Raw genomic sequence first — 22565 nt, 5'->3', positions numbered from 1 at the left:
AAGGATTCCGTATTCTAACATTGCTTTAAAGTGTTTATAAATAAGAGCACCTAAGTTGTTGAGTTGGATGGCTTTTATTAAATATGCTTACAGTTTCATTCGGGAGCTATGTTTACAAAAGTGCTTTAGGTCGATTTGCGTTTGAATCTTACAATCTGACAATTTTCATTTTGAAAATTAGCCTGACAAAATACATGCTTGATCTTGACTTATCAGCTGCTGTTCAACAAAATTTGTTTACATATACATGTGTATGTCGGATTTAGTTACAATTGCGTGTAGAATGGTAGGCTTTAGCTTAAGAAAACATAATGATAAAGATTTATAATTCGATACTTGGCGAGTATCGATAACAAAAACAACAGCGAGCGGTACAGAAATCGCTCTCAGAAGAAAACAAATAAATCGAAATGGCGAGCTACAATATGCGAGGCCATGTTCAGCGAGAAATATTGGATTTTGGTTCCATAACAAAATTAAGTATACGGCCTGTGTGCTGCAACATATCTAGAAACTTCTGGTTACAAATGATCGTTCTTAATGTTGGTATTAATAAAAGAGTTGCAGGCGCTCATAGTTACGCGTTTTAGTTAAAATAGCTAACAGTTGGGCACTGTCAGGTGTAAATTGTTTCAAAAAATATTTTATGCGCTTGTTCGTTCGTTTCTATGCTTTGGCCCTTGTTTAAATTAGACTAACTACATAAATGTAAATTGTATATTGCGACAAAAAGAAGTAGTATCAAAAAGTTTAGGCGTTCGTTATTGACAAAAGACAATGTCCCATTAAATTGTTAATAACAAAGATTGCTGACTAAATGTACAAGTGAAAGTTCTCAGAAGTTTTATAGTTGTTTGTCGAAGTAACTGCTTTTAGTTTGAACAAAGTTTGTTGAAATCCGTTGGCAAAATGCAACAAATGTGTGGTTTAGTTAGTTATAGGACCAGTCGGCCCCCGCTCGAAAAAAGTTAAAGCGAAAATATCAACAAAGTGTTAGTTAGTAGGTTTTCATTTTTCATTATCTCGGGTTTCGTGTGATTCTGCTACTCGTGGATCTTCTTAACGTGGAACAACGCACAAGGATTGCTGCTTAAAAGTGTGGAGTAAGATCTGATCTGGCACAGAATGATTTGGGCCAGATGGTTCGGGGTTAGTGCGGGGAACCCTCACTTTTAAGGACACACAGCCTGCGAATTCAGTTTTCAGTTGGTTCTTGTCACAGTGGTTGTCTTTTGCAGTCACACACAGATGATGTACATTTAATTATAGAAACCTGTCATTGAAGGTTCTTTTGGTGGCTATACAGGTTTGAGTTTGTATTTGGTTGTGGGTTTGGTTTTGGTTTTGGTTTTGGTTTGATAATTGTCCTATCAGTTGGCAACAGTGCGAATACGTGCTACTTTAGTATGGCATATCATTCAATCATACAATCACTATCTAACTGTCTGTGGATATCCACACTCAGTTAAACTGTTGCCTTACTCCCACAGAGAGATATCCTGAAAAATGATATCATACAAATTTTTTAGTCGATTTTGGAAAAAATTAATGCCTGCAAGACACAAGAGAGAGAAAAGAGAAGAGAAATAAACAAATAAGGTAACGACCAAATTGTGCGTGTGTCTGTATGTGTCTGAGTATGGGCACAACTAGAGCAAAGTGATCAGGGATCAGGACAATGAGATTGGCGTTTAATGGATTTTGTCTCGGATTGTTTACAGTGCTGGTCTGGTTTACGGTGTCTAGTCCGAGGGTCCAGCGACTACGTACCGGATTTGACATTCAGCTTGCCGGACTTCTTCGACGACTTCTGCTTGGATGCCTTCTCCACCTCCTGCGACTGGTCGTCGTTGGCCTGGCCCTTGGCTAGCGGCTTCTTGCCAGCCTGCGGCTTGTTGCTTCCTCCCGAGCGCTTATTGGCATAGGAAACCTTGACCAGGGGCTTGTCCTCGTCGTCCTCGTCGTCATCGTCGCTGTTATTGGCGGGCTTGGTCTGCTTCTTGGTGGCCAACGGCTTGGTGGACGATGTGCTGGACGCCTGGCCGGCGAACTGGAAGTTGCCGCCGCTGGGACGTTTGCCCTGATCGCCTTCGCTATGTCCGATCCGCTGGGCCGTCATCTTAGGAACTTTCGTTGACTTCTCCAATTTGGTTGGACAGCATTGGAATGGTTTGTAATCGTTGGGCACGAAATTGTTGCCGCGCTTAGCTGAATGGCCGTCATGACCCAATCCAACATAGAAACATTCGTCATCTGTGTAAGCAAACAAACAAAAACATTTTGTCAGATTGTTTAATTAAAAAAGATTTTTGTTTTTTTTTTGGTTCACTATCAACAGAAGGTTCGTTACGATAAGTTAAAAAGGTTTTAACAAAAGTGCATCATAGTAGGCTAGAACTAAGAATAGAAGTCGCAAACTGGCTTTTTACACTTTTCTTAACACCTTCGATATTACGACAGAGAAAGAAAAAGAGCAGTTAGTACGATTTTCGATTTGATTTCATTATATTCAGACTTGAAAGATTCTTTGTTCTAGAGTAAAAGCGTGCTTTATGAGTGGAAGAGATTTGAAATTGTTATATAATATAATTTTAAGTTCTATTGCAAAACTACTAACTGACAAAATGCTTTTGATGCTGACTGTACATGTTTCGGATTTTGATTCTAATTTGTAAACATATCAAATATCGAGTTAAGCCCACGTTGTACATTTCGTTTTCGACTGAGTGTCAGTGAATTCACTGCGACTCACTTAGTTGTTTTTGTTTATATGCTTAAATATTTTCCATGGAACAGCAGGTTCGTTATAAATTAATATACGTGTATATAAACAAACATAACGATTACTTAAAGTATTATGAGAAAATAATATATAAATCGAACAAATTAGGTATTAACACAATTGTTGTATTATTATCAAAATAGTTACGTTTTTAAATAAAAAAACTTAAGTTTCCTGGCTTAAATAATTTCAAACATTGTGTCAGCTATGTATGATTCAATATTCTTTGAACATGGTCTTGCAGTAACAAAGACAATTGACTTGGAAAGTGGATTAGGCTGCGGATGTAGGTGTAGGATTTCTGATTCAAGAGGATCAAAAGTATACGAATGTGGGTAGCTATTTTGACTGGACTGTATTCCCAATATAGATTGTGCCTCACATGGTAGTTGCTTTAGCACAGAAGCAATGAGCACAGATACACAAATCTCGTGATTGTAGAGTGGTTACCTTGGTTAAATGCTTTTCTATTTGAATTCCTCTTCCCCAAGTCTGTAGATAGACAATGAAATTAACTTTAGTCAAAGTTACAGAGTGTTCTTTGGCATAGTACAGTGTACGAGGATGTGTTCTCGGGTGCGGTGAAAGGGAAGGGAATTAAAGTTGGATTGGGCAAAACATTGAACAACTTCAGTTAGTGCGTCAATGGCAACTCACATTCAGGTATTACCTATTTCATCTATAAGCCGACCTGAGCAAAGGTCAGCAAGACGGTGTATCGTTCTACCTTTGGCCGTGTGCCTATACTTTGGTTTACTCTTAATGTCCTCTTCTTCCTCGTCGTTCTCATTATCGTCCTCCCCTGTTGCGTCCGTGTCTTCTGCATCCTTGTCGTCCCCGTCTTCGTCCTCGTCCTCGTCCTCAGTGTCTGTTTTGTTATCGTCGTTCTCGTCCTCGTCCTCGTCATCCTCGTCCTCATCATTGTCGTCCTCATCTTCATCGTTCTCTTCGTCGTTCTCGTCTTCGTCATTGTCGTCTTTATTATTATCTTCTTCGTCATCGTCCTCGTCCTCATTATTATCTTCTTCGTCATCGTCGTCGTCCTCATTATTATCTTCCTCGTCATCCTCATTATTATTTTCCTCGTCATCTTCGTCCTCATCATCATTATCTTCTTCGTCATCCTCGTCCTCATCATTATTATCTTCTTCGTCATCCTCATCATTATTATCTTCTTCGTCATCCTCTTCCTCATTGTCACCATCTCCGTCATCCTCGTCGTCATCATTATCTTCTTCTTCATCTTCGTCTTCTTCATTGTTCTCTTCGTCATCCTCGTCGTCGTCTCCATTCTCTTCGTCATTCTCGTCATCGTCGTCGTCCCCATTCTCGTCATCGTCGTTATTGTCATCTTCATCATCGTCCTCGTCGTTCCCATTATTATCTCCTTCTTCGTCATCCTCGTCGTCCCCATTATCTTCGTTATTATCTTCGTCATCATCCTCGTCCCCATTTTGATCATCTTCATCATCCTCGTCTTCGTCATCCCTATCAGTACCTTTCTCCCCTGTTTCATCTTCGTCATCCCCATTTTCATCATCATCAGTGTCCAGTCTTTTCTTATGTAATCTTTCATTGCGAATCGAATTCTGCAGACGCTTTAATCTTTCTCTTTTATCCTCATCGCTTTCTTTGGGATAGCGCAATTTAACAATTTTTTCATTACTGTCGCCGTCATCATTGCCTATATGAGAAATTATCATTACGTTTTGTACTTTTCATTTAAGCAAGAACGATTTTATGATATTGGATTTGTAGTTTTTTAAGATTTATAGAAACCTTTTTAGTGTTAATTGACTTTGTATTGAAAGTTTGGCTAATGAGCGTGAGTTACAAGCATAAACATGTTTAAAAAAGGACGCTTACTCTTTTGATTGACTAACCACTGCAGCACACGGTTTTCATTTTTGAGATTACCTGAAGAAAAGAAGACGGTTAGTTCAGGTCCAATAATAAACCAAAGACCACCAACTTACCATCATACATAATCGGGACGCCGGTCTCGTAGTAGACCAAAGCAGGAAATGCAAAAATTCCAATTTCATGAGCCAGCTTAACATCATTGGATTTGACAAATTGTATTCCGTGCTTGTCGGTGTCATCATCGATGTTCTCCAACTCCTCCAAGATGTCAGAACACGATTCGCATTCATCGTCATCTGTTGCACAAACAACTAATGTCAGTCAAAGATTCCATACCCATACAGCTTATACTTACAGAAGAACACAGCCAGGTGCTCGACGTCGTTGATCAGAACCTGCAGGGTCTTACGATCGACAGATTCAATAACATCAGCTGTAGACTCGTGCAAATCAATAACCCACTCCAGAATTTCCTCTTCCTTCATCAGGTCACCTTAAACAAATGTTAAAAATATGCACCTCAGCTTATAATGTATCCATTTAATGCATCATAACTTACCGGTGTAAATTGTTCTAAACTTATGTCTATAAAATGCAAGTGCCGGCAGACCGGGCAGGTCGTACTCCTTATCAATATCATCGTCGGATGTCTTTACAAAGTCAATGTCTTTTTCCTCGCACTCGTCATCGATGTTCTCCAGCTCGTTGAGGATCTTCTGGGCTTTCTTGTCGCCCTCAGCGTCTGCAGAAAAAGAGTTTAAGCACAGTACAACATCAATGTGTAAGTGGTCTTACAGAAGAATACGACCACGTGATCGTTTTCAGCCAAGATCTTGTCCAGCATCTTCACATTGACCTCCTCAATTTTTCCGGGAATTTCAAGGGTCTCGTCGTCGGTAATCCAGGCCAACACCTCATCCTCGTCGTCCAGATCCCCGGTGAAGTGGAGTGGATCACGGTTTCTGAAGAACACCAGGCGTGGATAGGTCTTGACATTGTATTTCTTAGCGATTCCGGTATCCTCAGTGGTAACAAAAATAATGCCAGCTTCGTCCAATTCATCGTCGATGCTTTCCAGGGCGTTCAGAGTGTGCTCGCAGGTCTCTCCCGGCTCGCAGGGACCCGTGAAGAAGACGACGACATATTCGTGTTCGTTGATCAGACTGACTAGGATCTCGTCGGTAACCTCCTCGATGGTAGCTGTCTTTTTCTGGACAAGAAGCCACTCGAGCACCTCGTCCTCGTTCATCAGATCGCCTTCATAGAGGGCCGAGATCTTGTTTTCGAAGTAGATAAGGGCGGGCAAGTGATCGAGACCGTATTCCTTGGCCTCAGCGGCATTATCAATGCGGACGATGACAATGCCCTCCTTCTCCAGCTCGTCATCAATGTTTTCCAGTTCGTTCAGGATGCGCATATCCTGCTTATCGTCCTTGTCGTCTGCGGGCCAATGGGAATGATTGCAAATCATTGTACGAGTATGTACTTTAGCAGTTTGGGCTACTTACAGAATATAACCGCCAAGTGCTCGGTGTTCTCGACCAACTTGTCCTTCATCTCATCGGTGACCTCGGGAATTTCGGAATAGCGCTTCTGGTGCACCAACCAGCCAAGCAGCTCATCCTCTTTCATCAGATCACCCTCGTAGATGTGTGGAATTCCACGTTCAAAGAGTACAATCGATGGTATCTCATCGATACCCCATTCTTTGGCCTCCTTGTCATCATCAATCTTGACAAAGGCAATATCGTTCTGATCGCACTCATCGTCGATGTTTTCCAGCTCTGCGAGGATTTTCTGTGATTTCTTTTGGTCTTTGTCGTCTGCGAAAGTGATTTGATGGGTTAATTTAACAATTGTATGTAACACTTTGGAGGCTATGAAAAAACTGACCAACAAACTGTTGTTTCGCTCAACTTGTAACGTGAAACCTACAATCTACACCTTCCTACTGGTTTTTCTAGATTCACCTGTACGAAAAGGGGTCTACTAGTTATTGTTTAGTTTTAAATTAATACCTTTTTGAAGCGCTTTTGAACATTACTACTAAAGCAGGGTTAGTGTTACGATTGCAATCACCCCAGAAGTACAACACCAATTCAACTGTACAATATCAACAGAGATAAGGAGTGGAGTGCGCAAGCGTCCTGGCACAAAGTCGCAGGGGGGTCCTGAAAAAACTTACAGAAAAGAACAGCAACATGGGGCATTTTCTCAATGATTAGGTCCAACATTTCGTCGGTGATGTCCTCGATTTGATCGGAACTCGTTTGGTCTGTTAGCCATTTCAGAAGCTTCTCCTCGTCCTCCAGATTGCCCTCGTATATAGTTGGAATGCCTTTTTCAAAGTATATCAGTTTAGGAACTTTATTGATGCCATATTCAACGGCCTCCTCGGGATTGTCGATCTTCACGAAAGTAATGCCCAACGCGTCGCACTCGTCGTCGATGTTCTCCAGCTCCTCGAGTACTTTCTGGGACTTCTTGTCGTTGTTGTCGTCTGGAAAACAGCTTATGAGCAAATGTGTTCGCCGCCTTGGGCTCAATGGGTACGGGGTTTCAATATTTACAGAACAGCACGGCAATGACGCGTCCTTCTTTGATCATTGTGTCGAGCATTTCGTCGGTGACGTCCTCGATCTCGTCCCGTTCCAACTGTCCCAACAACCATTTCAGAATCTGCTCCTCGTCCATGAGATCGCCGTCGTACACATTTGGAATTTCTTTTTCAAAGTAAACAATGGCCGGAATCTGCGGTTCGAATCATGTTATTCGTGTCAAGGACCTTTCAATTGCCAACTCGCTGATATCCTACCGAATCGATTCCGTAATCGGCTGCCGCCTTGGCATCGTCGATTTTCACAAACTGAATGCCATGCTTGTCGCAGTCGTCGTCGATTTGCTCTAGCTCCTCCAACACGGTCATCGAGTCGTCGTTTCCATGATCATCTGCAGATTAATGTCAGTCGGTTATCGTCGGTTAGCCGTGTCTGGCGAGGATTCTCGTCTACATACAAAATAGCACAACCAGGTTGTCGATATTGCTGATCAGTGTCGACAGAGTCTTCGAAGTGACGTCCTCAATCACATCATCTTCATCGCCCGTCGACTTATTCTGCACCAACCATTCCAAGACGTCCTCCTCCCGTTGCAGTTCACCTGGAGACACAGTTCGATATTAGCGAAATGAATACCCAGCTCAGCAGAGGATTGATGTGTGTTGGTCTGAGTTTGATTGAGGTGGTGGTGCAGGTTTCAAGAGAATGTGGTTGGGGATGGAGGTACCTTCGTATATGATTGGCGTCTGGTGGCGGTAATAGACCAGGGCTGGCAGGTTGCCTAGATTGTATTCGTCGGCCAAGGCCTCGTCGTGTATCTTCACAAACCCGATGCCCAGCTGGTCAGCCTCGTCGTCTATATTCTCCAGCTCCTGCAAGGCCTTGGCGCACTTGCGGCACTGCTGCTTGTCTGGCGATCGCGAGTTTGGTGGATTGTTCCATAGAATCAGGGAAACAATAGATAATTAGGGCCGTCTGGCAGAGTGGAAACGTCTTGGTAAGCGAGGAGTGGAGTACAGAACACAGGTGTTGGTTATTACAATGCTCGGATGGGAAGAACATTCAGGGATTACGTTTCGTGCGGCCGTAAGTGGGGGTTATTCTGGAGACATCCCAGACAGAGGTGAGTGCATGCAAGGGCCGTGGAATCCACACAGCTCCACGGTTACCCAATCTTGCCCAGGCGATTCGCTTATTTACACAATTTGTTTACAACATCCCTATCGTCTGCGTGCAACCTGTTGCAACGTGCTTGTCTTGGTGGAGGGAATACATATCAGCGTGGTTAAATAGAAGGGGAATAGTTTCTCGAAAAGCTCTTCCCTTGCCTGTACCTCTTCCTCTATTTCATTGCGTGGGGCTTGCCACATTCGTAAGCTTTCGCTTTTCTGGCGGACGCTGCGTATACGTAATATTTATTTCTGTTGCTTCTTCGGTGAACTTGCCAGTGCGATGGCTGACTGGCCACATGTTTATGGCCACCTATCGCCACACCTTTCCGAGTGCAGTTGGCCGGCGGTGGTGCCCGAAACGACACGCCTTCAAAGCCATTTCCATTACCAAAATATGTATCTAATTTCTCCGATCAGCTGCTTGAGTGGGTGTCGCCAAGGTGACAAGGCCAGCGCACACACTCGCTCGCGAAAATGGTTCATAATTTACTGCACAATGCACAGTGCACAGTGCACAATGTGCCTTGCTAAATCTAGAAAACTAGACGTGTTTGTGGGGCTCCAACTTTCTCCCAGACCAATTTTCGGCCCTGCCGCGGACATGGGCAAATGTTGCACTTAACTAAAAATAGTGCAAGTCAGTCGGGAAAGCGCCGAGCACACACCGTTGTAGAGCTGCAGTGGGACGGATATATGCACACATATATATCGTATATTATGTAAACCCGCATTTGGCTGCGACAACTGAGGATCTGCCCATAACCATGCCCAGCCGGCTCGTGTGCGCCCTGTTGATGTATTGCCGAATGCAAGAGCAATTAAAAGCGCTGTCTGTCTGCAACCCCTGATGGATTCAAACCCAATTGCAGGGGTGGTCGGGGGCGCAGTGGAGGGGCGGCACAATGGGCCACGATTTCTTGTCCTGCCTCACCTACATGCTGTTCGCATCTATGCATCTATGCATCTGTGCATCTGTGCATCTGTGCATCTGTGCATCTGTACATCTATGCATTAGGAGGAAAGGCGTGGCGTTTTGTTTTTTGCAGGCTGTCTGCGTTTGATAAAAATACCTATGGATGTGTAGCGGATGCTACAGAAATGTTCTTGTGAATTCACACACTTGCCATGTGAGAGTGGCTATAGTTAGTTGTTTCAGAATTAAGCAAAAATAACAGCAGCAGCAAGAGCAGCGAAAAATCATTTTGTTGGCCCACCAACTGCTTGAGTTTTCTATTTTTAGCGCTAAAATTGTAGGTGGCTGTGTCCGAAAGAGACGGATGGTGGCCATCGTGGGGCTACTTTGTTGTTGGCTAAGACAGCAGCGTGTGTGTGTGTGTACGTTGTATATACACCGCATCTGCGAGTATTGAATTTATGCTTTTCTCTAGGTAAATTCCCGCCTTTCTCCATAACTCGCGCAAGGCCACCCACCCTCGGACATCGTCTCTGGGGGATTCTCCCCGACTCGACGATCTCTAAGCTGATCCAATGGATCAATGCAATGAACAGTGCGAATCCCGAATTTCCATGCAGCCAGCCGGCGGCTTGTCCAAGTCACAGGGTTAGGGATTGGGGATTGGGCGGTGATTTGGTGGGTAGGAGACGTCGTGCCGACAAAAACATAATCTGGCGCCGAGCCCAGACATTCATCTGCATGGCTTCTGTTGTTGTAATGTTTATTATTATACGTATACGTAATATGGGTGTCTGTCTTGGTCGATGCGAACGCGATGGCGAACGCGAAAATGAGAGATCTTGTTTTTCTAAAAGATTACTAAGAATTACTACAGTGGTGATTGTGTCTATTTTAGAATGTGTCCTTTACCCAGGGCATCGCCGTTAACTTGGCTGCCGGAGGGATTAAAAATGACCCAGATTACCTGAGGATTCAAGAAATTTGTCTGGTCCAAGCTGATTGGTGCATTATCAACTTGAATCTCCCAAGTGTTCCACTGAATTGCTCGGTTATTTGGGTTATACAGCCAATTATAAAATACATATTTACATATGGAATCGTGGGCATTGCGGAACAATCTTTTCAAGTCAACTTTGGTATTACTGGAATAAGGAAAATTATGGCGGAGTAGGGTAGACGTTGTCAATGAATTAATTTGGGGGAAACAAAGTTTCAAACTAGGTAATTAAAAGGGGAGTGCAAGATAGAAGGTTCCCAGTACTGTTCACAGAAAACTTACCCATAACCCTGGGCGGGCATGTTTCATGATCTGGACCTGCAGTCGTTTGATAAAATAGATATTGGATTGATAAATTGTCCTTTTGCATTGGGGCTCAAGGGTTCGAAACACCGCCGGAAGAGAAATTATTATTATATAGACAGTTGTATTAAATGTTAAGTATGCCGCCACTTGGCTTCGGTTAGTCACAAGCAATATACGTATTTATAGAGAGAGTACAGACATACGCATAGTATATTGATTTATGGAATACACAGAATAGGTACATGTGATAGTAGTCTATACCTAGCTGTATGATTTTTAGTCACAAGAGAGCTAAACTGTTTGTGTTCGCTAAAAACTGCAACTGCTTTGAAAAAGAACATCATCAATTCGAGTCTCCGACATAAGAGTGTTCGGAGTGCTAAACGTTTGAAGAACTATGTGCTACGGTCAAGTATTTCACACTTACAGAATAGAACGGCTACAAAGTCGGTGTCCTCGATAATCTTCTGCAGTATCTTGGCATTGACCTCCTCGATGCGATCGGGCAAGTCCATGGCCTCCAAGGAGGTGAGGAAATCGAGCACTCCTTCCTCGTCCATCAGATCGCCATCGTAGATGATGGGCTCCTTCTCCCTGCGGTTTTCGGGATGTGGATTCGATTAGGAGTTGTGGCTTGTGCCTGGTGGGGAGTTACCTACCTGAAGTAGGTGAGGGCGGGGAAGTTCTTGATGCCATACTGTTTGGCTAGTCGTTTGTCGTTGATTTTAACAAAGTCCACACCGAAGGAATCGGTGTCATCGTCGATTTTCTCGAGCTCCGCTAAAACCTTATCACAGGTCACGCAGCTCCGCGCATCTGAAATCGTACAAGCCGAGCATGTCAGTACCCAAGATCGATTATAGATACCAGCAGCGATTGACAGTCGGCAACTGCTGCATGTGACGCCAGAAGAGACCATAACTAAATTCACATTCGAATTGCAAACCCAAAAGTGGAGCCAAGTGCCGCAAAGATTATTCATTCCTATAGTAGATGCAGGATGCATCATCGGACCGTTCTGTTGAAAATAAGCCTGAATGAATGAATGAAATGACAGCAGCGCCAGGCCAAATCTGTGCTATTAATGCGGCAGCAACTGCCAACAAATATGCTGAAATTTCTTTTCTAAATTAATTCATAAAACTCATGCGGCCACTATTAGGGAAATGAATTGCAGCACAAAAAGACCACCGCTGGCCCAAGTCTCTACAAACGTTCTGGTTGGTTAAATGGCAGACCAGACTGCAAAATCGGATTCATTAATGCATCGCCGAGTAAACAGCCATTTCGATTGTTTGGCAATCCGTTCAAAACAATCTTTCATTGCTTGAAAAGTAATCGCGAGTTGGCCGAAGCTCCCCCCTCCTGTCGGCTCCCAATGTTTTTGTTTACGAGCTCCAACACTAAGTTGTTTCCTGTGTATAGTAGGTGCTTTGGAAAATCCACTGCAGGATGAGCGATTTAAAATCATGCGAACGCCCTCACATGCACTGCAATAACATAAATAGCGTTTGGTTGAAACAATAAACACATTTAGCGTATCGATAGATTTCGTTTAGATATGGAGCTATCTGCGAGGTGATACACAAAACTATTCAGTTTGCGTAGATGTTCCATGATAATTTAGATTGTCTGTCAGCGTCATTGGACCTGAGGCTTTTGGACTTAAAATATTTTCATTGTCAACAATTATTTTTGGAATTGCCGCCAATGCTAATGAAACTCGTCGTGAGGTACATATAGGAGAATATTACAATCCGAAGACCACTTTCGTGTTTATTAACTTTGACATTGGGAAATCTATTTTTAAGCTGATTAAAGAGACTTTATGCATAACCATTAGCAAGCGTTTAATAAATGCGAACGGGAACCATTCTTTTGTAGCCATGTGAGCAATGGGCTGAGGTGATTGAAAAAATATGCTAAAGGGCAGGAAATCCGCTGCCAACTGGAAGGAAATGAAAGTTCGCCTAAGAGGTACATTTTGTGCCAAAAGTTTGCGCCAAAATAGACTAAAAACCGAGGATATAAAAAGCTGCAAAGACGACGGCAACGGCTATTTCTCACAGCCAGAGAGATTTCTGTACTCATAAACAGATCGCAAAGATAGCGCAGAGATGAAAAATATATAGAAAAGGGAAGGCAGCACAGACTACTGGCAACTCGGGGAGCAAATAAAGAAATAGAAAAAAAATAAAAAATTAACCGAATGAAAATCGCGGACATTTCGAGCAACGAATTTTTCACATATTTTCATTTGTATGTGAATTTTTAGAATTTTCACTAGCGAAAATTTATATAATACGGCTTCTGTTACTATTTCGAGTCCGGTCCGGTCCGGTCTGGCAACAAACGAGCGGTGCCCGGACGACCCCGGGCGCACTGGCATACCACCCCTCCCACTTACACCAGAAGACGGCCACGTAATCCTTGTCGGCCAGGAGCTTCTCCAGCTGCTTGGCATTGACCTCCTCGATGACGGCCTCCGGTTCCGGAGGCGCCACTGGCTGCGAGCCCTTCTTGCCGTTGCCTGCGCCACTCACATATCCGGGAAAACTCAGGGCCAGCAGAGCACACACGAGCAGCGAGAGAGTCTTGAGGCGGGTGAAAGTCATCCTGCGATTGGTTACGGTTGTGATGTGCTTTAGGCCCTTAACGCGAACATGCGTGCGCGTGTCTGCTCGTTTTGGCGTGTTCTGTAGTTTATAGTGTTATAATTGTATAATTGATTCGTTCTTGTCGTTTGGGGTCTTCGTTATTAAAATTTGTATTCCTTTAAGAATCGGGCACTATTTTTAGTTGATAATGGTGTTTCTTTCGCAATTTATTTTATGTATAACAACTTTTTGTTCACTGGTACATATATGTATACGGGGTTCGTATATGCACAGGCGAAATATATGTGGGGTATATACGAGAATAATTAGATTATATATGTGGCTTCTTGCTTCTATTAATTGAACGTTTTCCGCGGACTGTACTCTTTGCTCTTCAGATTTTGTTCCACTCCGTGCAGAGGTCCGCTCGCAACTGAAAGTATTTTGGTGGAATCTCGGTGCCATTCAAGAGGCCTTGCCCGAGCTTTAGGGATCGGGATCGTGGACTTCGTGCTTTTCCGCTGCTTTTCCGCTCCCCCGGAAAGCTTTCGCGCCAAGCGCAGGAGCGCCAATCGGGCCGACGAAGCGTCGTGGGAGGAGTGTGGTGAACTTCCGAAGAGAGAGAGAGTTTCCCTTTCGGATTGCAGTTCTCTGTTTATATGCATTCGGTGCAAACAAGCAACTGACTGCGAATGGTCCTATAAAAACAAACTCGGAGAATCGGCTTCTTGATCCGCACAATCCACATTATTTTGTTTGGGATAGGAGATGCACGTGATTGAATTCTGCCGTTGGTAAGATACCTTATTAATGAGCTGCGAGCTACAATTCTGTCACTCAATCAGAAAAAATTCAACTATTACTTTATTCTTGTACGTAGATCCAGGATTTCTTATATCAATATTTCCACGACTACAAGTTAACATTAGTCGTAACAAACACCACATCTGCTTAAATGTTCTTGCATGGTGCGCTTTAACACTAAAATGCTTAAATGTAAATATTTAATTCATTCATATTGTTTGCCACCCGTTTTTATTTATTCCTGTTGTTTAAATTATGTAATTACTTCATTTCGATGCCCTGCAAGGAGCAGGTATTTTTACGATCCCTTTTCTTTCTTAAACAACCATTTTGGGGGTCAAATACACAAATACACACATTAACGCTTTTTTTTCTAAAATAGCTAATCAAAAGCTCTTATCCAGTTTAATTTAGCATTTAAAAATTCATTTACAATTTGCAACATTAATGCAATAGTAACAAAATGTTTATAAATTAAATCTTAACCAGAGAGAGCGCTATTGTAAATTTTCACGATTATCAGAGAACCGTTAGGGCATTTTAAAATATTTTTTGGCGTATAGCTTGCACTATGGGCTATGAAAGTGGGCGTGGCAATCTGATAAAACAACATTGCAACAATGTGCATGCGTTAACTTTAACTTACTAGGATTTATCGTTCCTGAGATTTAAGCGTTTACACAGACGGAGGGCCATTGCCAGATCAAATCGGTTAGCGATCCTGATCAGGTATAAATATTTTGTATAGGGATGAAGACGTTTCCTTCTATCAGTCAACTGATTTTACAATTCTGTAACAGTTTTAAATCTGAAATTTGTGAATAGGATGATAGAGCACGTTCTAACATACACTCTGTTAAATAGGCCTGCTCGAACACTGTTTGTTAAAATATGCACTCCACTTTCTTTAAAAACGAAGAGGCAGGATTTTTTATTTATACTGTACTGATTACTACAAGAATGTTAAAATTCCCATTATTTGGGATTAATTTTGGGTCAACGAGATTACGCGGTGTTAGCACATAGCAAAAATGACATTTTTGGTATCAACATATGCTATATTATCCCATATCTTTGCAATAAAACTTGGCAAAAAATTTAAATGAATTCGAATATGTAAGCTTCAAAATCTTTACGTGGTTGCACTTTCTCTGGGAGACATCCTTGTCCAAAACTTGTGGGACAAATAATCAAAAATATATTTTTTTTCTGGGTTTTCAAACGAAACTTATCACCGCCAATTGAATTTGAATAGCTATCGATAGTTCCATCGACCAGCTGGCAATCGATAATATGCAGTCGAGCGAGATTTACGGATATGTGAGCACTCACTTTAGTTTTTCGTTAGGAACGGGACGCTTGTTCTGCTACGCACCAAATATTTTCGGCCCCAATGCAAATGCAAACGCTTTTACGGCGTGTGTAGTGCATTCAAAATTACCAGATACCCGACGGTATCCCCAGTTCCCAGAGAAGTGTCCCAGGAATCGATGCGGCCAGCATTCAGTGGATACGGAAGAAACTCGCGGCTGGGTGGACAAAAATCGATCTTTGACGCGGTTTAAACCAAGGTAACCCCGCCATCCATGAATAAAAACAGCTCTTCCCATGGGCGCTTCCGACAGTGGGCCACAGTGCGGGTGCTGTGGCCAATTCACCTTGAACCCAGATTAGCAGAAGGGGCGGCCGCATACCAAATCCAATCCCCTGCGCTTGTGTGTATACTTGCGCCTCTTCCGCATGTGTGTGCATAAACATTGACGCCCACCCACCCGATAAACAGCTGTTGGATCCATCGCCGTCCGCTCTTCTAAGTTTCCAAGGCGGTCGCGGCGGAAAGAGGGAAGACCTTTCATAGGCCCTTCATAACGGGGCAGTTCTTATCGCTCTACGGGCGTAGGCGTGCCAGGGGGCGGGGCCGCGACTGTGGCAAGGCGAAGGTGAAAGTCATCAGCTGATATCGGCCTGCCGCCTGCAAAACCCGTTATGCAGAGCAGCTGTTCGACGCCGACTACATATGTGGGGCAAAATCCCAGCCGCGAACTCACGACGTTGGTTTTGTGGGGCCTACTCCCCAGTTATATCCGGATAGCGGGCATCTCGCTATCGATGTAAATTGGAGGCATTCGCGCTGCAGCTGTAAGACCTAATTGAAAATTTCTTTGTTCGTTCGCAGGCTGCACGACACCTCGAGGGCTTTTATGTGATTATTACTATGAAATTGGATGAAATAGTTGCATGGTAAGCGAACAATGATCCATTACTCTCCGGACTATTCAATTCTTCACATTTTGTCATTTTCGTAGGTACCAGAAGAGAATAGGCACCTATGACAAGCAAGAATGGGAAAAGACCGTCGAACAGAGAATCTTGGATGGCTTTAATAATGTCAATTTAAAAAACACTAAGCTGAAGACGGAGCTAATCGATGTGGACTTGGTGCGAGGTATGTTTTACCTGACTCACCCAAATATTGCAAACAACTAAATAACATTTTTCAGGTTCCACCTTCCCCAAGGCCAAGCCCAAGCAGTCGCTACTCACCGTGATACGCCTGGCCATTCTGCGCTATGTCCTGCTTCCCCTCTATGCCCAGTGGTGGGTCAAGCAGACCACGCCCAACGCCTTCGGCTTCATCCTGGTCCTCTACCTCACACAGTTGTCCAACTGGGCTATCTACGTGCTCCACAGCAGTCGCATAGTGCCCCTTGTGTACGAAAAGCCGACGAATGGAACCCTGCTTCGGGCAGAGGCAGATGGAGATATCTCCGCTAAGGATGCAGATAAGGAGTACGAGGAACACGCCGACCTACTCAGCGCACTGCTTATTCCTTGCGCCCTAAGCCTGCTGATCAGTCTTATCCACTCACAGATTGTAGCCACCAACACCGCCACGGGCGGCTCTGGAGGGAGTAGTAAGAACAAGCTGCGTCGCATATCTGCAAGCTGCTTAAGCGACAAGGCTGCAACCCGGGAGCACCGGGTGCGACGCCGCAAGAAGTTTGTGAGGTAAGAACGAAGCTATTTTGAGAAACAAACATTAAATTCTTTTTTTAGAGTTCGGCAAGTGGAGGCTGACTTGTCCCAGGCCAGCAGTAACATATCACTTCCAAGCAGGAGAGCTGCAACCGGCGCCATCGAAGTGCTTCCCAGACCGGTCACGCCCTTGCCTTCACCCACTGTTACCTGTGCCACGATTTCAGACCCCATCATGCCGACTACGCCTTCGCCCACTGTTATCAGGCGGAGCAGCAACGAGGAGACCTATTTAACCACGACAGCAATCGGCCCGCTACCGCAACCGCTCGCAGACGCACACTACGATCTTAGCAGAAAGGCAGGCGGAGAGGCTCCTGAAAGCCCCAAAAAGCGCAACGTCAACTGGCACACGCCGATTCAGATCTACGCTACCTACGAGCTCGGCGAAGAGCCTTCCTCAAGCAGAAAGGTTGCAGAAGAGGCTACCAAGGCGGATGGAGAAAGTGCGTGTTCCGTCAAGCCAGCCTACCAGTCACGCCGAAACATCGGCGAGGACGATGGCTTTGAGAGTCTGAATGGAAAGAGCTCTAGTGGAGAGGACAACAACCATTCGCCTCTGCCAAACACGGTGGCTGTTGCGGCTCCACCAGTTCCTGTCCAGACCAACCAGCTGCGCCTGCGATTAAACACAGCAAACGGCGTGACCGCCAGTGCTTCTCCAACCGAGAAGAAAAGCCAGTCGCGCGGCAATGAATCCTCAACGAGCTGCGCCGAGTCGGATGAGTGCGATGATGCCGACTTAATGTCCAGTCCAGCCTCGGCCTGTAACCAAGAGTGCACTACCTCTGCCACCGACTGGCTGGGGGTGACGACGAATAGCGAAGACTGCAGCTACACCTCTGATCTGGATCACTCTGATGGTGGTTTGAAGCACACGGCGTGTAGCGACGAAGATCCTGGAGAGCTGGATATCACCCCTACCACTATACTAAATCCACATAGCAGCCTGGACCGCAGTAAGTATTACTTTTTGCATCGAGAGATTTTTTCACACGATATCATTGAATTTATAAAGTTAGCTGCACCATTTGGGACCAGCGAGATGCCAAAAAGGCGCAGCTTTCCGTTCTGGAGATTGCGTCTTGCATAATCGAGCGCGTAGATTCAATGGGCGAGGCCAACGACTACATCTACATAGGCGTGGTCTTCTCTTTCCTGCTTACATTGATACCCATCTTCTGCCGACTCTGCGAGGTATGTTACCCACAAGGTTTTGGTGGCAGATTACTTATTACTTGTTAAATGCGCCCAGGTCACACTCGGGAGCGATGCAGAGAAGGCCAGTGAGATAAGCTACTTTAACATGCCGCAGCTGCTGTGGGAAAAGTCATCGGCATCGTTTTTCACCCTTCTGGGCTTTGCCTTCGGCGACACCCAGTGGGAGCGCACTGTATTGGCTTTGGGCTTTGTCCAACGCCTTTGCCTGACCCTCATACTGTTCATTATATTCGCCGTTGCAGAGCGCACCTTCAAGCAACGCTTTCTCTACGCCAAACTCTTCTCCCACCTCACTTCGTCACGTAGGGCTCGAAAGTCAAATCTTCCCCACTTTCGTTTGAACAAGGTGCGTAACATCAAGACCTGGCTGAGCGTGAGGTCGTATTTAAAGGTAAATATACTGAATTCACGTATGCCTTGAACAAAGTATTGTAATGTATGTATCCCAAAGAAACGCGGGCCCCAGCGATCGGTAGATATCATCGTTTCCGCTGCCTTCATAGTCACCCTCCTGTTGCTGGCCTTCCTCAGCGTTGAATGGCTAAAGGATTCGGTCCATCTGCACACGCACCTTACTTTGGAGGCGCTCATCTGGTCCATAACAATCGGGATCTTTCTGCTGCGCTACATGACCCTGGGTCAGAAGATACAGCACAAGTACCGCAGTGTTTCGGTGCTGATCACCGAGCAAATTAACTTGTATCTGCAGATCGAGCAGAAGCCGAAGAAAAAGGAGGAGCTGATGGTGTCGAACAGCGTGCTTAAGCTGGCCGCCGATCTGCTAAAGGAACTCGAAACGCCATTCAAGATCTCTGGCCTCAGTGCCAACCCATATCTATTCACAACCATCAAGGTGGTCATCCTGTCAGCCCTATCGGGCGTGCTTAGCGAAGTTTTAGGCTTCAAGTTGAAGCTGCATAAAATCAAAATCAAGTAACCTATGCAAGGCGCGACCCATCATATTTTTGTAGTACAACTTTTTCGAAACGCTTTAAAAGAAATCTAACATTACACTCTAAATTAGATAAGTGAATAAATTTAAGCGAGCCAATGTTTATGCTTGTCAAGTGATTGTTTAGCTGCGTTAACAAGCCCACTAACGACTACGTAAACCAATTTAAACTAGTATTTACCTACCTTCTAGAGCGACCTGCACAATCACAAATCATGTTAATGCATATTGTGCAATGAAGTGAATAGCATGAAAGTTCATAGAACTTTAAGCATAAAATCAGTGCACCCATTGTAGTTGGCTGTTTATTCTGTTACAGTCTCAAGTTCAATTCCTAAGGCGGTCTCAGCAAAAGTGTTGCAATTAATAAATGTTAGCAAACTATAATAAAAATCTCGTTTAACAATGTGTTTTGCCTTTCTTACTGGTACACACCAATTGCATTTCTATAGCTGTGAGTGCTACCAAATGGTTGTATTTTTTTCCTGATTGAACAGATAACAATCTAGATATTAATATCTCGCTCTGTGCAACGCCGCTTATGCTCGTTTGCTCTTCGTAATCGATAGTTGACTCTGCAGCGATCGATCAGCTGTTGCTGTTATCGTTATCAGTTCGCTGCCCACAACTGACGTAACTTTCGCCTCCACTAGCGTGGTAATTTTCGCATTTAGTTCCCTTAAAGTCCCTTCCCCACAAAATGATTCGGCTTAATGGGCTGTTCAGGAGCTCCTCGAGGGTGCTGCGCAGTCAGGTGCGACTGCTCCACGTGGGAGATGCCAATATACTGCCCAGCGAGGTAGACAAGCAGTCCGCCGAGTACAAGGTGCACATAAACAGGCTGTATTTATGTTTACACACCTGCTAAAGTCTAAGATTTTCTAGGAAAATGCCAGCGAGATGGCCAGGCTGGTTGGAGAGCTGCGGAACTTCACCAGCCAGGTGCTGAAGGGTGGCGGCCAAAAGGCCATCGAACGACACAACTCGCGGGGAAAACTCCTGGCCAGGGAGCGCATCAACCTGCTTCTGGATAAAGGATCGCCCTTCCTGGAACTCAGTGCTCTGGCCGGACACGAATTATACGGCGAAGAGGTGGTCAACTCCGGGGGAATCGTCACCGGAGTGGGACGCGTTTGTGGGTAGGTCTACTAAATCTAAGTTGATCGAAGCTCCACATCCGAACTTTTAGTGCTTATGTATATAGTATCCAGTCTGCAGAATCCAAGACTCTTTACTCGTTACCTGTACAGTAAAGGGATATTAGGTCGTTAAAAATTATAGATCGGGATCACTAGTCGATCTAGGTATGTCCGCCCGTCTTTCTGTCCGTATGAAGATCTGTGCGAGATCTCCGGAACTGTAACAGCTAGAAGATTAATATTAAGCGTCCTTGGTTTGTGCAAATTTGGTTTAAAATCTCAAATACAGTGTTTTTTTTATTATTTTTTGAGTGGCATAGTTATCTCTTGTTTTAAAGGTGGAAAATAGATATCCATACATTATGTTCGGAATCGTTTTAAATTGTCAGAAATAATATGAAATTCTTATTATAGAACAGAGTGCTTGGTGGTGGCCAACGACGCCACAGTGAAGGGTGGAAGCTACTATCCCATTACCGTTAAGAAGCATTTGCGCGCCCAGGAGATTGCTCAAGAAAACCGCTTGCCTTGCATTTACCTCGTGGACTCGGGTGGCGCCAACCTACCGCGCCAGGCGGATGTCTTTCCAGACAAATTGCACTTCGGACGCATCTTCTACAACCAGGCGAACATGTCGGCCCAGGGAATTCCTCAGATCGCCGTAGTGATGGGCAGCTGCACGGCCGGTGGAGCTTACGTACCGGCAATGGCCGATGAAAGCATCATTGTTAAGAAGCAGGGAACCATATTTCTAGCAGGTCCGCCGCTGGTGAAGGCGGCTACTGGAGAGGAGGTGTCCGCAGAAGATCTGGGAGGAGCAGACCTGCATTGCAAGACTTCTGGGGTCACCGACCACTATGCCGTGGACGACGAACACGCCTTGTATCTAGCCCGGCAGATTGTGAGCAACTTGAACTTGCCCGCCACGAATTCGTACAACGATCAGCTGATGCACTCAAGTCAAGCCAATTTCCAGAGTACTAATACGCCGTCTGCCATAGAAGAACCACGCTACGACGCACGAGAGCTGTACGGCATCGTGGGTCCTAATCTTACAAAGAGCTTTGACGTTCGCGACGTGATAGCGCGCATCGTCGACGGAAGCCGATTTACGGAGTTTAAGAAGCTATATGGCGAGACCTTGGTGTGCGGATTTGCAAAGCTATATGGCCACACAGTGGGAATAGTCGGCAACAATGGAGTCCTTTTCTCAGAGAGCGCTCTTAAAGGCGCCCACTTCATTCAGTTGTGCGCACAGCGTAAGATACCGCTTGTTTTCCTGCAAAACATTACTGGTGAGTTGATATATAAAGGGGACGGCTAAACGTTTGTAATCTGACCATCGATCTATGTAGGTTTTATGGTGGGGCGCGATGCAGAGGCTCATGGTATTGCCAAAAACGGAGCCAAGATGGTGACTGCAGTGGCCTGCGCTAATGTGCCCAAATTCACGGTGATAATCGGAGGATCCTACGGTGCGGGCAATTATGGCATGTGTGGTCGGGCCTATTCGCCTCGTTTCCTATACATGTGGCCAAATTCTCGCATTTCGGTGATGGGCGGAACTCAGGCAGCCAATGTTATGGCTCAGATCACCGAAGATCAACGCAAGCGAGCTGGCAAGGAGTTCAGCGAGGAGGAAGCCCAAAAGCTAAAGGCTCCAATTGTGGAAATGTTCGAGGCGGAGGGCTCACCCTACTACAGTACGGCTCGTCTGTGGGACGACGGCATCATTGATCCGGCCAACACGCGTCAGATCCTGGGCCTTAGCCTGAAAGCAGCCTTGAACAACGCCGGTCAGGAGACAAAGTTTGGAGTCTTCCGCATGTAAATCCAATTTGCATGCTAGAAAAATTTCATCGGAGAGCATTTACAGGCATTTAATGCCAGCCTTTATTACGAAACTGTTGCATTTATTAGCGTTAAGATAATTATTATCTGTGTAATGTACAACTGAGTGTTTATTAGGGGACGTGTTGAACCGTTTAAAACAATTAACCAATTTTTGAATTGCAAAAATATTTTATTTCCTGTGCAATAGAAGAAATGTTCAAGTCAAAAAGTTTCAGCGATTCAACAAATACTGAAAAGGAAAAAATAAAAGAAATATATGATTTTTAAAGTAACATTTCACTTTTTCTGAAAACGTTTTATGTTCGATTGATAAAGTTACAGCTCTCGTCCACTTAATCAACGTTTTCAAATATAACAGCCGAAATAGC

General features: G+C 44.6%; 3 protein-coding genes across 6 annotated transcripts; 2 read left to right on the top strand and 1 right to left on the bottom strand.

Moving 5' to 3' along the window:
- Positions 1–674: 674 nt before the first annotated feature.
- On the bottom strand, positions 675–13658 carry LOC6542960 (FK506-binding protein 5). 4 transcript variants are annotated; one of them, XM_026978536.1, is made up of 18 exons: positions 13002–13658; positions 11254–11410; positions 11022–11188; positions 10571–10606; positions 7931–8113; positions 7661–7804; positions 7461–7594; positions 7216–7396; positions 6831–7145; positions 6154–6468; positions 5441–6085; positions 5205–5387; positions 5001–5138; positions 4759–4941; positions 4649–4699; positions 3453–4466; positions 1771–2253; positions 675–1552 (listed from the first exon to the last, which is right to left on the bottom strand). In XM_026978536.1, exons 1-18 carry the CDS (start codon positions 13207–13209, stop codon positions 1479–1481), a joined length of 4611 nt encoding a protein of 1536 aa, XP_026834337.1. In that variant the 5' UTR covers positions 13210–13658; the 3' UTR covers positions 675–1478. The 4 variants fall into 4 exon arrangements, with proteins under 4 accessions (XP_026834337.1, XP_026834338.1, XP_015014658.2 ...); XM_026978537.1 differs by lacking the exon at positions 3453–4466 and having other exon boundaries at positions 13002–13209; XM_015159172.2 differs by lacking the exons at positions 6831–7145; positions 7216–7396; positions 7461–7594; ... (1 more) ...; positions 7931–8113; positions 10571–10606 and having other exon boundaries at positions 13002–13653.
- Positions 13659–15288: 1630 nt separating this feature from the next.
- LOC6542446 (putative homeodomain transcription factor) lies at positions 15289–19303 on the top strand. The gene is made up of 8 exons (XM_001970696.3): positions 15289–15566; positions 16172–16236; positions 16302–16441; positions 16497–17004; positions 17053–17990; positions 18050–18228; positions 18287–18643; positions 18704–19303. The coding sequence occupies exons 2-8, from the start codon at positions 16211–16213 to the stop codon at positions 19187–19189; spliced, it is 2634 nt and encodes an 877-aa protein (XP_001970732.1). The 5' UTR covers positions 15289–15566; positions 16172–16210; the 3' UTR covers positions 19190–19303.
- Positions 19304–19773: 470 nt separating this feature from the next.
- On the top strand, positions 19774–22466 carry LOC6542488 (probable methylcrotonoyl-CoA carboxylase beta chain, mitochondrial). Its single transcript, XM_001970695.3, has 4 exons — positions 19774–20030; positions 20090–20343; positions 20758–21638; positions 21699–22466. Exons 1-4 carry the CDS (start codon positions 19905–19907, stop codon positions 22172–22174), a joined length of 1737 nt encoding a protein of 578 aa, XP_001970731.1. The 5' UTR covers positions 19774–19904; the 3' UTR covers positions 22175–22466.
- Positions 22467–22565: the final 99 nt, after the last annotated feature.

The sequence above is a fragment of the Drosophila erecta genome, unplaced genomic scaffold (genome assembly GCF_003286155.1).
Source record: "Drosophila erecta strain 14021-0224.00,06,07 unplaced genomic scaffold, DereRS2 tig00000055-arrow-pilon, whole genome shotgun sequence".
Lineage (NCBI taxonomy): Eukaryota > Metazoa > Arthropoda > Insecta > Diptera > Drosophilidae > Drosophila > Drosophila erecta.
This window is presented reverse-complemented; position numbering and strand designations above follow the sequence as displayed.